Raw genomic sequence first — 18,764 nt, 5'->3', positions numbered from 1 at the left:
AAAAGAAACCCCATACCAATTAAGCAGTCATTCTCATTTCCCCAAGCTCAGCCCTCGGTAGCTGCTCATCTGTCTCCATGGACTTGACTGTTGTGGACACTCATTCTGTAGTCTTTTGTGTCTGGCTTAGTTCACTCAGCACAATGTTTTTAAGGTTCATCCATGTCATATCACGTCAACACTGCATTCATTTTACGACTCCATAACATTCCATTGTATGAATAGCCACATTCAGTTTATTCACTCATCAGTTCAACTGAGAGGACAGTTGATCACTCCAGGCCACATGGCCCGTTCTGTTGTTCTATTACCCCTCCCAGTTTTAGCCTCTGGCTTCTAATCCCTTTCCGGACATCTTCGTCTATTTATTTTGTTCATTGTTTCTCTTTTGCCTGAATGTCAGCCCCATGAGGCCCAGGCCATTTACCTTACACTGGGCTGTCCCTCAGGGCCCAGCCCAGGCCTGGAACACGGTAGGTGCTAAGCCTTTTCTACCACTCACTGCAGTTGCCTGTGCCCTTGAAACTTCCCTGCCAGCTCCAAGCTTTCTGAGGACAAGTGCCTTACCCTCTAAGAAGGGCCTCACCAATAACCATGACAGGAAACTAATAATGCAAGGCACTGGAGCCCTAGGTTCCTTGTCTGGTGGGGTGGTACTCCTCACAGGCAGATATTAGGATGTATATTGAGCACCTGACACAGTGCCAGGCACAGAGTTAGGTCCTCAACCCTGTACAAAGACTCCTTATGGGGGCAGGCATTGGAGCAGCTTGGAGGGGGGTGGAGAGGGAAGGCAAGCCTGCTGTGCTGACACAGCCATGAATCCCATAGATGCAAAGGTAGAGCAGCCACAAGAAGGATCCATGTGTGATTTGGGCAGTGCCCAGAGCAAGGGGGTACAGGTCAAATGTTGCTGGGTGCTATACTCAGCTCTGAGCCCTGCCAGAGAGGGACAGGGATAGTCTAGCAGGAAAAGGACATGAAGAGGGGACTGAAGACATCCTTAGCCTCATGGAGTCTTGGCCACTGCAAGTTGTGCCAGGACAGGGGAGCAGATGGGTAGGAGGCCTGGAGCACAGGCCCCATTGTGGTTGTGTGGGGAGGCATCATGGGAAGAGAAGTGCCAGCTCCAAGTAGGAAGGAATTTCTGTGCATCAGAGCTGCCCAGGCTAGGGCGCTGGAAGCCCCTGTCCTAGGAGGTGCATGTGCAAGGCCTCCACTGGGGGCAGCAAGAGGTTAATTGTTGGGGAAGCTCCCTGGAAGCTCCAAGATCCTGGCTGCTAGCTGCTCCCCAGGTCTCTTCCCCAGACACACTACAGAGTGGGAAGGACTAGGGGACAGGGCCTGCTCAGCCAAGGCCCCACCCTATCCCTACCCAGCATCACAGGCAGCTCAAATGCCCCACTGGCCCTCAAGGCACAAAAATAATCCTTTGTTCCTGAAATTAGGCCAGATTCAAAAGGGATTTTCCTGTCTGACCCCAGAGGCTAAGGGTTGATGGTACTGCAGGCTAAAGTCTGGTCTGGAGGTGTGTATGTAAAGGCAGGGCCACAATGCAGCACCTGCCCCATCCTGGCATCAACTCATTTAATCTCAGAATAACCCTGAAAGGCTTTTATGCAGTAGAAAGGGGCTGAGACAAGTTTCAAACTCAGCTAGGCCTGACTGCCAAGTTCCCGCTCTCCCCACTTCATTGCTCTGCCTCCCTTCACGCTGAGACTCAGAGGGAGAAGGGGATAGGAATCCCAGGGATGCTGTCTACTGGGTGCTGAGTCAACAGAACCCATTTGGAATCTTCTCCAAAAGCCCACTCAGTGAGCGCTGTTCTCACTTTACAGCAAGGAAACAGGCCCAGAGAAGTTAAACAACTTGCCCAGTGCTGCATAGCTTACAACCGGCCATTGCTGCCTTTGGACCTGGTGTGTCCAACTGCTAAGTTGTTCGTCTTGGAGATGGGCCAGAGCCAGAGGAGCCTTTCCCAGGGACCCTGCCCTGCCTTCTAGGCTGCCGTCACCAAACCCCTGGGCAGTGGGACAGGGTTGTCTGGCGGCAGCATGCTCCCCACTCACACCTCACACTTTCCAGATGTGTTTAGGACCCAGCCAGGGGTGATAGGCTCATGTGTATGTGGGAGGGGGGGAGGGGGAAAATCTGAAGGCGTAAGTGGAAAACTGTCTGATCACACTCTCCAATTTGTCCCTGTGGCTGCCACCAGCCCTGCCTGGGCCACAGACCTGTGACAGGCCTCCCACAACAGCTGAAGGGGTGAGGATCCCCACAAGGGCCAGCTCTCTCTGTCTGACTCAGGGAGTGGTTTTAGTCCTCTTGGGGGTCCCCAACAAGATGGGGTAGGGATCTGAAAAGCAGAGTGTGTTTCCTGGAGCCCCTCAAGGCTCATCCTTCCCAACTAACCTTGTAGATGCCCTGTACGTATAGGTGCTAAGTGAGGGTTTGGGACAAACCCAGTGCCAATTATGGTCCCCACACCCACCCAACTGATGGTGAGCAGCCACCCTGCCAGTACTCACAGCAGCCCTTTGGTGCAGGCCTGCCCGTCACCACTGTCTGGCTACCAGTGGCCACAACACTCAGTCAGCATTTGCCATGAGCCACACAAGGCTCTGCCCCACAGCCCTGTTGAGTAGCTCTGCAATGATGCCCACTCTGGTGATGAGGAAACTGAGACATGGAGAGGCCAGTCTGTGGGCTCCATGAGCCAGTCTGTGCTACTCCTTGTCAGAGGGGTGAGACCCTGGTGCCAGGCCCATGCATCTTGTAAACAGCCCCAGAGCACCAATCCCAGAAACCATGGAAAGAATGAAACACAGGAAAATCCAGCATAGTTATAAGGAAAGACACATGGCACCCTCACCCCTGCCCAAGGACTCCTCCCCTGTCTTTCCAAGGGTCTAAGGAGGAACAGGTTGCCTCTGACTCAATCCAGTGTGAGCTTTCCTGTCTTCATTCCAACAGTTAACTGGCACCCCCATCCAGAGAACCCCTCAGCCCTCACTGTCTGTCTTGTTCCCCTAAAGTATGCTCAGGTCTGAGGCTTATCCCTGCAGTGTCTCTGGTCCTCACCTACCCATCCAGTTAGAGGTCAGGGTCCCAGACACTCTCACCCAGAGGCAGAGACAACAATAGCCATTGTAACAATGGCTTCTTGTTAGAGTTAGAGGGAATCCGCAGCTGGTTTCTCCTTTTCTTTGGCTGCCTGGAAGCTCAGCGATTTTCACCTCAGGATGCTACATTTATCTATTCTGCTCTGTTTTACCCCTTAGGCCATGATACCCTATTCTAAATTGTAATCTTTCTGGTCCTGATGTCTTATTATTTAATTTATTATAGGTATTTTCTATAAACTGTCACAAATATTTTGGGAAGGAAAGAGAAGGATGGAAGGATGGAAAGATGGGAGGAAGGAAGGAAAAAAGGCTTATATCATTAATATGGACCAAGTAATGAGAGTAGAAAGAAAGAGGGAGAATCTTCTAATCCCTTACCCTTTGTAAACCTCCCATTTAAGTAAAAAATATGCTCTTAGGTGGCATCCAGGGAGATGCTTTCCAAATAGGTGGCTGTGTCTTTAAGCCCCTCCCAAATGTAAATCCTGGCATCACCCCAAGCTCCTTTACAGATGAGACTGAGATCCCAGTGTTGCCTGAGCTCACACTGGATCCAGCTTCCTGATGCCTGGTCTGGGTCCTCTCAGCTGGCTGGTCTGGGTCCACCCATCTCCACTCCAAGTGCAAGAACTGCCTCCCTCCCCCCGCAACCCCATCATACCTCCCATCTGTTGGTGGGAAGCATACCACCAACAGCAGTGGTAAGCACTTACCCCAAGCCTGAGGTGTGCCAGGCCCTGTTCTTTGTATATTACCTCATTTAATCCTCACTAATCCTATAAGGAACTGCAGGTGGGAAACTTTGGCCAAAGAGGTGAATACACATCAATGCTGATAATGCCTATGCCAGGTTTAAACTTGGGCAGCCAGGTGCCCGGGTCTGCCACTGACGGTCATATAAAACAGTTCTACACTGTGCTCTGAAGGAAAGAGTAGGAGCCTCATTTTGAGGGTGGGTAAGGCTCAGAGAGGGTAAAAAACAGGGCCAAAGTCACACAGCTGTGCTCAATGCTCCTGTTATGTAACAAATGCCAATTCACATACACACTGGAGAGTTTGCCAACCACACTGTATTTGCCACTGGCATCCTCCAGTGGGCACTCAGGGTCCCAGCCAAGTGCCTGCACATTCCCTGCCCATCCTTCCATTCTCCTCCGTCATCATTGGAGACTCTGAATTTCTCCAGAGAGTGCAGGGCCTTTCCTGCCCTCCATCCTTGATCCCCCTGTATTGGGGCTGACCTGGACCTCCTAAAGTCAGGCAAACTAGCCAGCCTGGTGCCCCCCTCCCCCCGTCCCTCTGTCACCCCTGACGGGGTGGCCGGCAGAACTGTGTCCACCCATGCCCCTGGTACCTGAGGGTCCTCACGGAGATGCAGTACTTCCACATCAGGCTCCACACGGTGCTGCCACCACCCTTCATACCTGGCTAGGTGGGGGGGGTGAGGGCCCAGGGGCCCATAGCCACTGCCCTCCAAACCTGGTCTTCTCCCAACCAGAGGCTGGCTGGAAGGAGTCACCTACTTCATGGAGGGAAGAAGAAGGAAAAGACCCAAAGGCCAGGGGAGAGGGTGAGGCACTGCTCCCAGCCTGCAGCTCCTAGCCACTGGCCTTGCTGTCCCTGGGCCAGCCGCTGTGTGCTGACCCCGTCCACTGCTTCAGACCCTCCTGGCCAGGAGGCCCTTGCACACTGAACTGTGGCTTCTGTGTAACCCAATGCCTGCCTCCTGCCAGGAGACGGCAGTGGCTAGGGGCCAGGGCAACAGTGAGTCACTGGCGCGGTGGTGGGGTAGAGGGGGCACGGGAGGGGGGGGCGGGGGGAGATACAGGCAAGGGGTGTCCGCCTGTGAGGGAAAGCACAAAGTTGGGTTGCCGGTGCCTGTCCTGTGTCCTGAGGCTGGTCTGGGAGGGGAGAGGCTAAGTGTGAAAGGGAGGAAGGTGGGCGGGAGGCGAGGGCGGGCCCACATCCTCCCCCATTTCCCCAGAGGCCTAAACCCAACACCCATCTGCCGCCCACAGCCCAGCCCACTAGGAGCGCTCGCCAGGACAGAAAGAGGCTGTCTGCCTGCTCAGCTCCTACAGGAAGCTTGAGTGGACAGAAAAAATAAAGACAAAATCGGGGCTGCTTCCTGGGAGAGTGGCCAGCCCCTGAGGGTCTCTCTCCACGGTGAGATGCCTCTTCTAGCCCTGGCCAGGTTACCTCCCACTGTGTGAGGTGCTGGTGAGGGAGGTGGACTCCTCTTTAGTTTCACCACCTTGGGCTTGCAGAGCCCTGGACAAAGGTCCAGACCACTCATCCAATTATCCCAACAGCCTCATGAAGTGGATTCTATTACTATTTTATCTCCCATGTGTATATGTGAGGCATAGATAAACAAGGGAAGTCACAAGCCTAGTGATGGAGATGGGATTTGAACCATGGCAGTCTGGTTGCAAGCCAGTTCCTCTGTGTAGAGATGGGGAATAAATGTGGGCTGAGGGCCTCTGTGCAGGTCTGGGGTCTAGACCTGAGCTGACTTTTGACATTTCCAGATTGGGGCTCCAGATGGAGTTTCCACCCTCAAACCCACCAGTTGCTCCAACCCAGCCCAGGGCAGGCAGCTGGGCTGCCCAGCAGAGCTCCCAGAGAGAATGACTCACAGATCAAGATCTATGCTCATAGAAACTACCCTAGGAGGTCCCCAGAGGGCAGGTGGGCCCAGATCCAGGCACTCTGCAGGGCCCTGGATGTCAGGTACAGCTGCCAATGCCATCATGTCCCATTTCACCCATGAGGAAACCAAGACTCACAGAGGGGCATCCCCTGTTCACAGAGGGGTCTCCAGGTCAAAGCCTTGTTCTGTCCCCAGGCACCCTGCCATGGCCTATGCAGGATGGGAACTCCACATCTCAGATTCCAGCCCAATTCCCACAGCAAGGGACAGCAATTACATGCTCATCTGTCCCCAAACCAGGAATTAGCATTTTATCTGAAAGCAAGATGGGTTTCTACAAAGACTATGGCTTCCCTGGGGACCTGGGAACCCCACGTTCTCTCTCCTCATCAAAAACCACCACAGTGGGCCTCCCACTGCCACAGGCACTTCTCCACCTCACCCCACCCCACCCCACACGGTGGCTGGACCTTCACACCTATCAAGGCTGCCTGTCCATCAAAAGTCTCCCCTTACTCAAGGGAACTCTCCTGTCACTTTCATATTGGCTGCACTTCCTGTGCCAAAGAGTAAGATATCCATTCACATTTATCTGGTCTGTCCTACAGACATTTGTTGTGGGTGGAATCAGCCCACTCACTCTTACATTCACATATCCATCCTCCTCCTGCCTCTCCAATGGACCATTCATGAACGCATTCATTCACATATACATGCAAGTTTACCTCTCTCCCTCTCTGCCTCCCTCCCTCCCCCTTCTTTCCATCATCCATCTATTTATCCCTCATCAATTTTTCCATCCATCTAACTATTTACCCATCTATCCATCCCCTCACTCACTCCCCTCTGGCCTGGGCTGGTCCCTTGTCGATTCAGGGTCAAGAAAGAAGTTATAACAACCTTTCTCTCCCCAAGACATCTTCCTGAGCTCTCCTCCAGCATTCCTGTAAGTCCTTTGCCTCTCTCTTTGGACCCTGGGCTTTCATACATTGGCCTGTCACATCCCTCGCAAATTTGAAGCTTCTCTCTCTTTTTACCCAAGCCCCTGTGTTGCCCACTAGGTTCTGACTTCCCATGTCTCCTGGGCCCTATAGCCCCAGGGATACCCACCACTGTGCTTGCTCTGTGCCCAACTCAGTCATGCTTGGCACCTGATAGAGAGAGGCAAGTGGCTCTTTGGCCCTGGAGGTGATCTCAGAGGATCAGAGGACCAGAGGACCAAGGTGCTTGTGGGGGCTCCTTCCAAGTTCCTCTCCTGGAACATGCCCCTGTCACCAAACCTCTCCAGGGCCTGGAACCTCACTTTTTTGTTCCTCTTCTTGGCTACATCCATCTGTTTGTCTCCTTTCTAACAGCATCACATTAGGACTTCCCTCTTTCCACTTTACAGATGGGGAAACCAAGGCACAGAAATGATGCGGTTTTTCCCAGCTCTCATAGGGCATTGCTTACTTCTCAGAAAACTGCTTTCTTGGTTTGGATGGATAAGGGGACTGTCTGAGTAGTTAGGAAAGCCTTGGGGTGGGTCTGAGCATACAGAGGAGCTCAGCAAGTCTACCCAACAGGAGCCGATCTGTGAGCCATCATTCATGCTCTGATTCACAGGGTAGCCTTTGAAGATCCACTGTTAGAAGACCTGGCAACCCCCACTCTATAGCCATCATTCTGGTGCAGCCTCAAAACTGACAGCACATGTGTTCCCCCCAGCCCCCAGCTTAACCTGCTCTGTCCCAGGGTGCTGATGGCAACAAAGGTTGTTAATACATAGCAGAGTGCCTGGTGGGGATTGCCTGGGGTGTGCTCCCCCCCACTGTTTTTAATATATCTATACCTATATCTATATCTATATCTATATAAAAATATTGATTTCAAAGAGGAAGGGAGAGGGAGAGAGAGAGATAGAAACATCAATGGTGAGAGAGAATCATTGAATGGCTGCCTCCTGCACACCTCACACTGGGGATCGAGCCTGCAACCCAGGCATGGGAAACAAACTGTGATCTCCTGGTTTATAAGTTGGTGCTCAACTACACCCAATGTTTTCACAACTGCTCTCATCATGTCCTCTCTCAGCTTTGCAACAGTCCTAGGGGGCTTTGTTTTCCCCATGTTATGGATGAGGAGATGGGCTGTAGTGCTCTCAGGTCTCCTGGATGTCAACTGTCACACTCCATCTGTCCACACCACTGACAGTGGATTATCCTCCTTATTCATCCTGGATTGTCTTATCCCTACACAAGTCATCTCATCTAGCTGAGCCTCAGTTGATCCCTACCCTTCTGCTGTGCTGAGGAGTAAGTGGTGGCAGGCCTGCAGCACAATGTGACCCTGGATGTAGGACTTCATTTCTCAGGATCATCTTCTGCAGGACATTAGCTCTCATTTCAAAAGCACCTGGCACTGCTGGGTGTTTAGTGACTGGTTGTCCCTTCTCCTGTAGGGAGGACCCATAGCAGGAGGGCCACAGTGGGTCAGCAGAAGGAGGCCAATCTGCATGGAAACATTCACCCCTCAGCTGCTCCCTCCCTCCACATAGCCACAGCCAGGCTCTACAGAGAGCTGGCCAGCACTCCACTCAGCCTGGTGACTCACACAGCCCACTGGGGATGAAGTCACTGCCGCTTAGGCAAGAAAAAGATACATTTGTTCCCTGGGAAACAGCAACACTGTGGTGAACTTGACCAGCTTGTGATTACCTGAGGAAGGTAACAACTCCAGGGTGGGTGGCTATGGGTGAGGACTCCATTTAGGAGAATGTGTCCCTCTGGGGCTGAGGGTCTATGAGCTTTGGACCAGCCTCCAGGCCTGAGTTTATCCCCTTGACTTGCCTGTGAAGAGTGTCTGCGGTCCTTAGGGCTTTGAAATCACCAAACTCTGCTTTATGTCTGCCTGTCTGATCCACAAAAATGGGTGCATTCTACTCTATTTCGGGCCTGTGAGCTGGAGGGGATGGTGGATTTTCGAGGCCGTCGGCCCCACCCACTTACTAAGTCTCTGTGTGCCCTCTCCAGTAGTCTCTCTACCTCTGGCCCATGTTCCACTGCCCACCGTAGAGTCATCCTAACACCCACCACCCTTCCTCTCCACGGCAGACCTTCACCTACAAAAGAAAGGCCAAGCCTTGGCCCGGCATCCCAGGCCATTTGCCGCATGACATCTGCATTGAGCTTCTGGACACCTACAAGCTGCCCTCTGTAGCCACACACTGAGCACTCCTGAGCCTCCTTGCCTACTTGCCTGGAACCAGGGATTCTGCAATTCTGGACCAGATTCTCTCCACATGCCCTGCAGACTGATCCTCCACTCTGTTCCGGGCCCATGGACAGCATAACCAAGCTCCAGTGCCCTTAGTCTCCTGTTTAGAGAAGCTTAGGCTAATAGCAGGAGGCAGAGGAGCGAGTGGGCAGTCAATGTTCACTGCCCCAGTCCTCCTCTCCCCGGTGCCTCTGAGCCACAGAGCCTGATGGGCAGCCCTTTGCACATAGCTCTCTCTGCTTCTGGGTTTATATAACTGTTCCCTCTCCAGCCCAGGTGCTACACTTCCTCTGCAAGCTCCCTTAATCACCACCTACCCATCTCCATGATGAAGCCCCTTAGGTCTTGGCACACATTATTCAAATGAGCCTCCACAGTAACCCTAGGTAGTTGTGGTTTTAATTATCTTCTTTTACAAATTAACAAGTCAAGGTTCAGACACTTTGCCCAGGGTGATTTCTAAACCAGGCTCTGCCTATCTGATTCCAAACCCTGAGCTCTTCCTCCTGCTTCAGACTAAGAACAAAATGGATCACAGTCATTTACATTTGCAGACATCCAGAGGTGCCAGAGTAAGGCCAGGAAAAATGTGGACACTAGAAACACACACCAAGTGGCCTGAACATGAAAACCCTTAATCTTCTTGCTTCTGAAGTAGCATTTGCCTTGTGAGAAGTGGGTGCTTGGATGTCCCTATCTTCCAGATGGGAAAGTGAAGGTGCACGGCTAAGAGCTTTGGGTCTTCTGGGACCACTGGGGGGCTCCTGGGCTCCTAGCCTCCTGGGCAGATGAGTTCTGCCACCTTGTCTCAGGCTAGGAGGCCACTAACACTTGTCTCAGGCCACTAGGAGGCTCAGGGAGCAGACAGGGCTGGCTACTGACTCACACTGGATGTTTGGAAAGAAGCCAGTGAAATCATCTTTAGGAGCCTAGGTCCATGTCCCGACTGGCTATGCAGAGCCACACTTTGCTCACTATGCAGAGAGGAGGCCTTCGGGACTAGGGGGAGCTGATGTTTGCTTGGCTTTGGGTGGTAGCACTGGAGATGGGGACAAGAGATTGTATTCTGTTTTTTAATTTAATTATTGTGGTGACATTGGTTTCAGGTATACAGTGCTATAATAAATCATCAGTATACTGTATTGTGTGTGTGTTCACCACCCCAAGTCAAGTCTCCTTCCATCACATTTAACTCCCTTTATCCTTTCCTACCGCTCTCCAGCCCCTTTCCCTTTGGTAATCACTATACTGTTATCTCTGAATGGTTTGTTCTTTTCTTAATTCCTTCACTTTTTCACCCAACCTCCCAACCCCTCCCTTCAGATTGTATTCTAGAAACATTCTCGAAGCATAGCTAGTGGGAGTTGCTGATAAATAAATGAGCAGGGCGGAGGAAGGGAGGAGGAGAAGACAGTGCCTGGGTCTATGGGCTGAACAACTGGAAGAACGGAGGCTCCATTGATGGTGATGGGAACAGTGAGTGTGGAGCAAGTGTGGAGGGGTGGTCAGGTGGGACAGAGTGGTGGAGACTAGGCCTGGTCTAAAGGGATAGTCCTTGCTATAGGAGTGCAATCTCTGATTTTTCAGAAGTCAGAAATCCCACATTTTGTTGTTGTTGCATAAAAGCCCTTGATATTTGCAGTAACTTTAAATTGTGGGCTAACTTTAAATTGTCATGTGGGCTAATCCCATCAGGCCAAATAAAGCACATCTGTGAGTGTCTGGCTCACTTTTACTCTGCATTTTCCCTCACCCTATAAGATTCATTGAATTCCCACTTTCTTCAGAAAGCTGCGCATGCTGGATCCAGCTCAGGAGCTTCCTGTCATGCCCACAGCCCCTATAGGACTGAACAACAGCAAAAACAGACTGGGAGTGATCTGGGAATGAATGTGGGTGTGCTCATCAGTTTCTCATGTCCCCAGCAAAGGATTTGGCCCAGAGGAGTTAATGACTGACTATCTGCTTCACAGGGGAGTTTTAACAAACATTCAAGGAAGAACTGAAACCTATCCTCAGACTATTCCAAAAAATTCAAGAGGAAAAAACACTTCCAAGCTACTTCTATGAAGCCAGCATCACCCTAATATCAAAACCAGATAAAGATAACACAATGAAAGAGAATTACAGACCAATATCCCACATGAACATAGATGCCAAAATCCTCAACAAAATTCTAACAAATTGGATCCAGCAGTATATCAGAAAGATCATAACCATGACCAAGTAGGATTTATCCCAGGAATGCAAGGATGGTACAATATCCGCAAATCATTAAATGTGATACATCACATAAACAAATTGAGAGATAAAAACCACATAATCATATCAATTGATGCAGAAAAAGCATTTGACAAAATACAACATTCTTTCTTGATAAAAACTCTCAACAAGGTGGGAGTACAAGGATCATACCTCAACATAATAAAAGCTATATATGATAAACCCACAGCCAACATCATACTCAATGGGCAAAAACTAAAACCATTCCCTCTAAGAACAGGAACAAGACAGGGATGCCCACTATCACCACTCCTGTTTGACATAGTACTGGAAGTATTAGCCATTGCAATTAGATAAGAAGAAATAAAAGGCATCCAAATTGGAAAAGTAGTAAAGCTGTTCTTATTTGCAGATGACATATTGTACATAAAAACTTGAAAGACTCCATCAAAAAAATAATAGACTTAATAAATGAATTCAGCAATGTAGCAGGATACAAAATTAACACCATATTTCTATACACCAATATTGAACTTACAGAAAGAGAGACTAAAAAAGCAATCCCATTTACCATTGTACTGAAAAATTAAGATACTTAAGATGTAAAAGACCTATATGCACAAAACTACGCAACACTGAAAAAAGAGATAAAGGAAGATATAAACAGATGAAAGAACATACCATGTTCATGGATTGGTAGAATCAACATCATAAAAATGTCCATACTACCCAAAGCAATCTATAGATTCAATGCAATCCCCATTAAAATACCAACAGAATATTTCACAGACCTAGAAAGCACTCTCCAAAAATTCACCTGGAATAAAAAAAGACCCTGAATAGCTGCAGCAATCCTGAGAAAGAAGAATAAAGTAGGAGGGATCTCAATACCAGATTTCAAGCTGTACTACAAAGCCACTGTTCTCAAAGCAGTCTGATACTGGCACAAGAACAGACATATAGACTAATGGAATAGAATAGAGAATCCAGATATCGACCCAAACCACTATGCTCGATTAATATTTAACAAAGGAGGCATGAGCATACAATTAAGTCAAGACAGTCTCTTCAATAAATGGTGTTGGGAAAATTAGATACATGCAAAAAAATGAAACTAGATCACCAACTTACACCATACACAAAAATAAATGCAGACAGGAAACCATAAAAATACTAGAGGCATCCACAGGCAGCAAAATCTCAGACATATGCCAAAAGAACTTCTTCACTGATACTGCCCCTAGGGCAATGGAAGCTAAAGAGAAAATAAACAAATGGGACTACATCAAAATAAAAAGCTTGTTTACAGCAAAAGAAACTATCAACAAAACAATAAGAAAGCCCACTGTATGGGAGAACATATTTGCAAATGTTATCACTGATAAAGGTTTAATCTCCAACATCTACAGGGAACTTATACAACTTAATAAAAGGAAGATAAATTATCCAATAAAAAAAAAATGGGCAACGGACCTAAATAGAATCTTTTCAAAAGAAGACAGAAGGAAGGCCAAGAGACACATGAAAACATGCTCAAAGTCACTAATTATCCGAGAGATGCAAATCAAAACAACAATGCGGTACCATCTCACACCTGTCAGAATGGCCAACATCAACAAATCAACAAACGACAAGTGCTGCCGAGAATGGGGAGAAAAAGGAACCCTCGTGCACTACTGTGGGGATGCAGACTGGTGCAGCCACTGTGAAGAACAGTATGGAGTTTCCTCAAAAAACTAAAATTGGAACTCCCATTTGACCCAGTGATCCCACTTCTAGGAATATATCCCAAGAAAGTAGAAACACCAATCAGAAAGAATTATATGCACCTCTGTGTTCATAGCAGCACAATTCACCATAGCTAAGATTTGGGAACAGTCTAAATGAGCATCAGCAGATGAGTGGATTAGAAAACTGTGGTACATCTACACAATGGAATACTACACTGCTATAAAAAAGAAAGAGTTCCTACCATTTACAGCAGTATGGATGGACCTGGAGCGCATTATGTTAAGTGAAATAAGCTAGGCAATAAAAGAAAAATATCACATGATCTCACTCATTTATGGAAAATAAAGAACAATATAATTTGATTAATAAAAAGTTAAATATAGAGGCAATAAAGCATTGAACAGACTGTCAAATTACAGCGGGAAGGCTGGGAGTGTTGGGGAAGGAGGGAAAGAGATCAACCAAAGGACCTTATATGTCCATATAAGCACACCAATGGACACAAGACACTGGGTGGTGGGATGAGGGCATGTGACATGTGGTAGGGGAGGTTGAGGGAAGGTCAATGGGGGAAAAAAGGAGATATATGTACTAATATATGTAATATTTTAAACAATAAAAAAGATATTTTAAGAAGTGCTAACACATACAAAATAATTCTAGAGTGCTGAAAAGAGACATGGAATGGAGGTGAAGGGAAAGAACTTCACAAGAAGACACCAAAACACTAAAACACTTTTGCTCGTTTACAGTTTTTCTAAGGTCTAGGGAGGCTTCTGAGGAAAGTCAACTGCATTTTCCCACTGACGGTACTCACTTAGTCCTATTTTGGGGAAATACTCACTTTTATTCTAAAAACCTTAAAACTGTGCACGGAGCGCCTCCAGCAGAGGGAAATGAAACCTGGCTTGGGGCTATTTCAAGCTGCTCTCCCAGATCCCTGCTCCTCCAAAAGGGATTTGAGGGCAGCTGTTCAAGCTCCAAGTTACCCCAACCTCCACAATCTTCTGATTCAAAAAGCTACAAAATGCACACTCCAAAGATCAAGAAGAGAAATGTGAAGTTTAAAAGCAACACAATAAAATCCACCTAGCAATAATCACTAACATTTCTACAAGAGATTGGTGGAAGAGGGCATTTCAACAATGCTGACTGTCAAAAATTCATTAGAAAGTCAGGTTTTGGTTTGGGATTTTGGTTTTGTTTAACAATTTACTTTGTTGGGTGGGGAAAAGGAAGAGGGTGGGGTGGGAACCTGGTGGAGAGGAGCAATGGAGGGGAAAAAAAAAGAGGAACATTTGTAATATGAACAATAAAGATTTATTTAAAAAAAACCAATTTACTTTGTTTCTCATCTGAATGGAGCTCTTATTAAAATCTGAAGCTATATTTTCTAATTCACACACATACACATTCACACAAAAAAAATTGGCCCAAGTCTAAACAAATTTCCTGATCTAACTCCTAGTTAAGAGCAACTTTGGGAGACAGAAGCACAGGTTAAATGACACAACTGGAAGAGATGGTCAGCCCCAAACTGAATGTGGGACATGCTAAAGGCAAATGGCCTGGTTTCTTCAACAAATAAATGACAAGGATGAAAAAGGAGGGGGACTCCAGGTAAAAAGAGACTTAAGACACACATGCAGTGTGTGGGTATCATTAGGATCTTGGTTTAAACAAATAGACTGCAAAAAGACAATTTTGGAGACCAGTGGGAAAGCTGAACATGAAAAATAGTGGAGCGGGTGGAGGAAAAATGAAATCTGACAGGGGTGACTCATAGTGGGACCCCGAGGAGCCATTCTCTCTGCTTCCAACTACACTTCAAATTTACAATAAAAAGGTAAAACAATGCAAAAATACCAAACTAACTGGCTTTCACCCCTGAATACATTTGTTTTAAAAGGAAACTTTATATCACTCTCCCAAGTTGAAAATGAGTATCACTTGCTGGAAGTAGAAGGTTACCATGAAAACAAGACAATGCTACTCAATTTCAAGCAGATACTGTTTCCTCCCAAAGGCCCTGGGTTTAAAACCTGCCCTATCTATGCTCCCAGGAAGCTCTGGGAGGGAAGTGAGTTTTTCTTCTCATTTTGGGCCCACCTGTATGGGAGCACTGCAGGTAAAGTCCACAAAACATGTCTTCACCTTTTGCTTTTCCTCTGTCAGAGAGGAAGCAGTGACAAGCCTGAGGGCAGATCCATCCCGCTGGTGGACCCTGCAGCAGAGAGGCCCCAGGGGCACTCCGAGCATCTACTACAGCTTGGGGCTTCCCACATCACACAATCCAAAAGCTTCAGAGCTGGGGTACAGAGGAAGAAACTGAGGCCCAGAGTGGAGCAGGCATTGCCCAAGGTCATATAGCAGGTCTGTGAAGGGAAACCTGGAAGGACAGGCTCAAAGTTTTCTGACCACTGAAACTTTCCTTTGTTCACAGATATTTATTGAGCACCTACTGTGTGCCAGGCATGGGGAATGGGAGGTTAGAGGTGAACTGACAAAGTCTCACAGAACCAACATTTGGTGGCTAGGGATGGAAGGGACAAATGATAAGCAAACGGATGAGATAATTTTGATGTTGGTGAGGGTGATAACGGAAGCTGGGTGACATGAACGATGACAACTAGAGGAGGGTGGCACTGTGCTAGATCAGGTGATTAGGGAGGATCTCTCTGAGAAGGTGACATTTGAGCTGAAAACTGAAGGCCTGAGAGGGAGGCATAGGGGCGATGTAGGGGCAGAGGGCTCCAGGAGAAGCAAGAGCCTGAGCACATGCAACCAGCCCGCAGCAACTACTGCCTCTTTTTTAACTTAATATTTTGAAGTAAGTCCAGTCTTATAGAAAAGTTGCAGGAAGAATACAAAGAACTTTTGTATATTCTCTCTCTCTCTCTCTCTCTCTCTCTCTCTCTCTCTCTCTCTCTCTCTCTCTCTCTTCCTCCCCCCTCTCACATTTTAAAAAGAAATTGTTTGAAAGTTGCCCACTTCAAAGCCCCTGCCACTTCAGAGTATCTTTCCTAAAAAACAAGGACATTCTCTGACATAAATATAGTATGATTTTCAAAATCAGGATATTAACAACTAATTCTCAGGTCATATTCAGAGTTACCTGATGATATCCTCTATGGAGAAACAATCCTTGATTCTTAAGCCTCCCTTACAAATAGGAGAAATGCATCCTCAGGAAAGCCTTCCAGAGAGAAGCCCTCACCTGGCCTTTGGAAGTCCACATGCGGTGTGTGGACAGGCCTGATGCAAATGGAAAATGTGTACCCTACACATACTTACCAAAATGGCTTCCTGTATTTTGAACGAAGTGAAATAATATTTACTTTATTATCTACTTTAAAATAATATCTACTGCCCTACATTGCTCAATTCATCTGCACATCATTGTCAGACCTCATAACTACCCCTCCGCCCCCCCACCCCCCTGCCACACACACATACACACACACACTTGGAAGGGCCAGGAAACTCCTGTGCAATGACAAGAGTTGTAAATCAGGCAACAGCCCATCCTTATGTTCAAGTCTGACATTTGGTTTCCTTAATTGCTGAGTTTTTTGGTGCCACTTAAATTCTGCACCCAGGGGGCATGCCTCACTCTAATCCCAGTCCTAACCACCACACATCAACCACATCGGCTCTGCTGAGCGTACAGGATGTGTGCACATACACTGTACTTAACAGCCTCACCATGAGCCTGAGAATGGATCCCTGTACCATTTCACAGGGGGAAAACAGAGGGCCTTGGTAGTTTGGCTGCCATAATAAAGTACCACTGGCTGGGCAGCTTAAACAACAGGAAACCTTTCTCACAGTCTGTGTGTGTATTTATTTATTTTAAGAACTGGCTCCCATGATTGTAGAAGCGGACAGTTCCAGGATCTTCACACGACTGGTTGGAGATCTTGAACTCCAGAACTTCTAGGAGAGCTGCTGGTGCAGCTCCAGTCCCAATCCCAGGGGGCTCGAGGCCCAACAGAGCCAACACTTCCGCTTGAATCCAGATGCAGGAAATACTCATGTTCCAGCTCGAGGGCAGTCAGGCAGGTGATCATGTTCCCTCTTACTTAGCACTTTAGTTCTACTCAGACCTTCACTTTTGAATGAGACCTACCCACATTGGGGACAGCCATTTGTTTCACTGTCTACACATTTAAATTAATCTCATCCAGAAGCACAGTCACTCTCCACCCCGGGCCCAGCCAAGTATACGTCTGCATCCTAATCTTTTCCTCTTATAAGGACACCTGCCATATTGGAATAAGGCTAACCAGTGACCTCATTTCACTTTATTGCCTCTTTAAAGACCCATCTCCAAATACAGTCACATTCTGAAGTACTGGGGATGAGAACATCAAAAAGTGAATTCTGGGGGACACACCTCACCCCATAGCACGAGAAGGGACTCCGCTCATAAGCACTCAGGCCCAGCTCTTTTCCTCCTCTGAGTTTGCTGGGCATTCAGAGTTCCTTAGGTTGGCATGGCCCTCTCCAGGCAGGCTGACCCATCCACCCATTGCCAAGATATAGCTGAGGTACAGACATCACTCAGATGGATTACTCACCCACACCAGGTTTACAGTCACTGAAGGCAGGAAGTGTTTCTTGAGGACAGGACAGCCCAGTAAGGTCTTGTCCCAGAAAGAATAGTCCCCAGAATAAAATCTTCATGATACTAACACCCATTTCCTCCTTATCACTTACCCCTTGGCCACCAGAGGGATCTTGCTAAGACACAGGGGGTGATAAGAGAGAAGACCTACAAGGAGACTGAAGCCTGGGGCCTAGCTCTCTAGATGCAGCTGGCAAGAACATACTAATGCAGGCAAGTAGGGAGCCTTGCCCCACTCAAGCACACTAATTCTTCTCACTATTCGTGGGCTGGATTTGGCTCTGGCTACTTCATTCCTAGACCTTCACTAAGAATTCTGCTGAAGACAATCTTCAAGATCCCTAACAATTTGGTCAAACGGGTCCTTTTGGCATGTATCTCACCCATGACGCACTCTGGTCTGGCAGAAGTGCCTGAACAAGGAGAGCATGCTTACAGGGGACACGACCTTCCTAAGAGCCACTCACATTGCTGCGAGAATGGCCTCTCCCACCGATAGTGCAGTGCTGGTGGGTAGAAATGCCGAGGCCTGTGTTTTGGGTGGGAGCCAAGAGGTTGCTGGGTCCCCTTCCTACAAACCCTTCCTCTGTCCTCCCAGTATAGTCAGGGGGCAGGACAGGACCCAAGCTCGAGCAATCAAATCTCCTCTGAGACATTACACCTAAGTGGAGGCACATGGCTGAGAGCTCCCTGGGTGCTTTATCATTCTCTCTCTCTGCAGAGCTGGGAGCCTGAGCCTGGTAGCACTAGGTGCTGCTCAGGACCCTGGTCCACTTTTCCAGCACCTGCTGATCCTCTGAAATCCCAGGAGGGGTGCAGTAAGCTTCCTTTTGCTCTAGTTGAGGTGATCTGTTACCCTCAGGTGATCTGTTACCCTCAGACTACTGGGTGCAGTACTAACCACTCTACTATCCTCACACTGTTTTCACACCTTTCTGCCAAGAGCACTGCCTTCTCTATGTTGATAGGAAGATCTTAATTCGTCAAGGCCCATCTCAGCTTGACAAGAATCCTTTCTAGCTTTCCCAATTGAAACGATCTCTCCCTCTCTCGAATAATAAACATTCTTTCTTTTTTAAAAAAAATATATTTTTATTGATTTCAGAGAGGAAGGGAGGGGGGAGAGAGATAGAAACATCAATGATGAGAA

General features: G+C 47.9%; 1 protein-coding gene across 3 annotated transcripts in view; it reads right to left on the bottom strand.

The window, feature by feature from the left end:
- IQSEC1 (IQ motif and Sec7 domain ArfGEF 1) overlaps nt 1–18,764 on the bottom strand; it is a 227,441-nt gene that overhangs the window by 165,614 nt on the left and 43,063 nt on the right. The window contains exon 1 of one of the 3 annotated variants that reach the window (XM_084872430.1): nt 4,480–4,642. The exons of 1 other annotated variant lie outside the window; for it this stretch is intronic. In XM_084872430.1, the coding sequence (XP_084728556.1) occupies nt 4,480–4,547 (68 nt within the window). In that variant the 5' untranslated portion in view covers nt 4,548–4,642. Of the gene's footprint in view, nt 1–4,479; nt 4,643–18,764 lie in introns of those variants that run through there. One more of the 3 variants, XM_084872434.1, reaches the window with a different exon arrangement.

The sequence above is a fragment of the Pipistrellus hanaki genome (assembly GCF_964339955.1).
Source record: "Pipistrellus hanaki genome assembly, chromosome: 2".
Taxonomy (NCBI): Eukaryota; Metazoa; Chordata; class Mammalia; order Chiroptera; family Vespertilionidae; genus Pipistrellus; species Pipistrellus hanaki.
The sequence above is the reverse complement of the archived record's forward strand: the minus strand, read 5'-3'. Positions and strand labels throughout refer to the sequence as shown.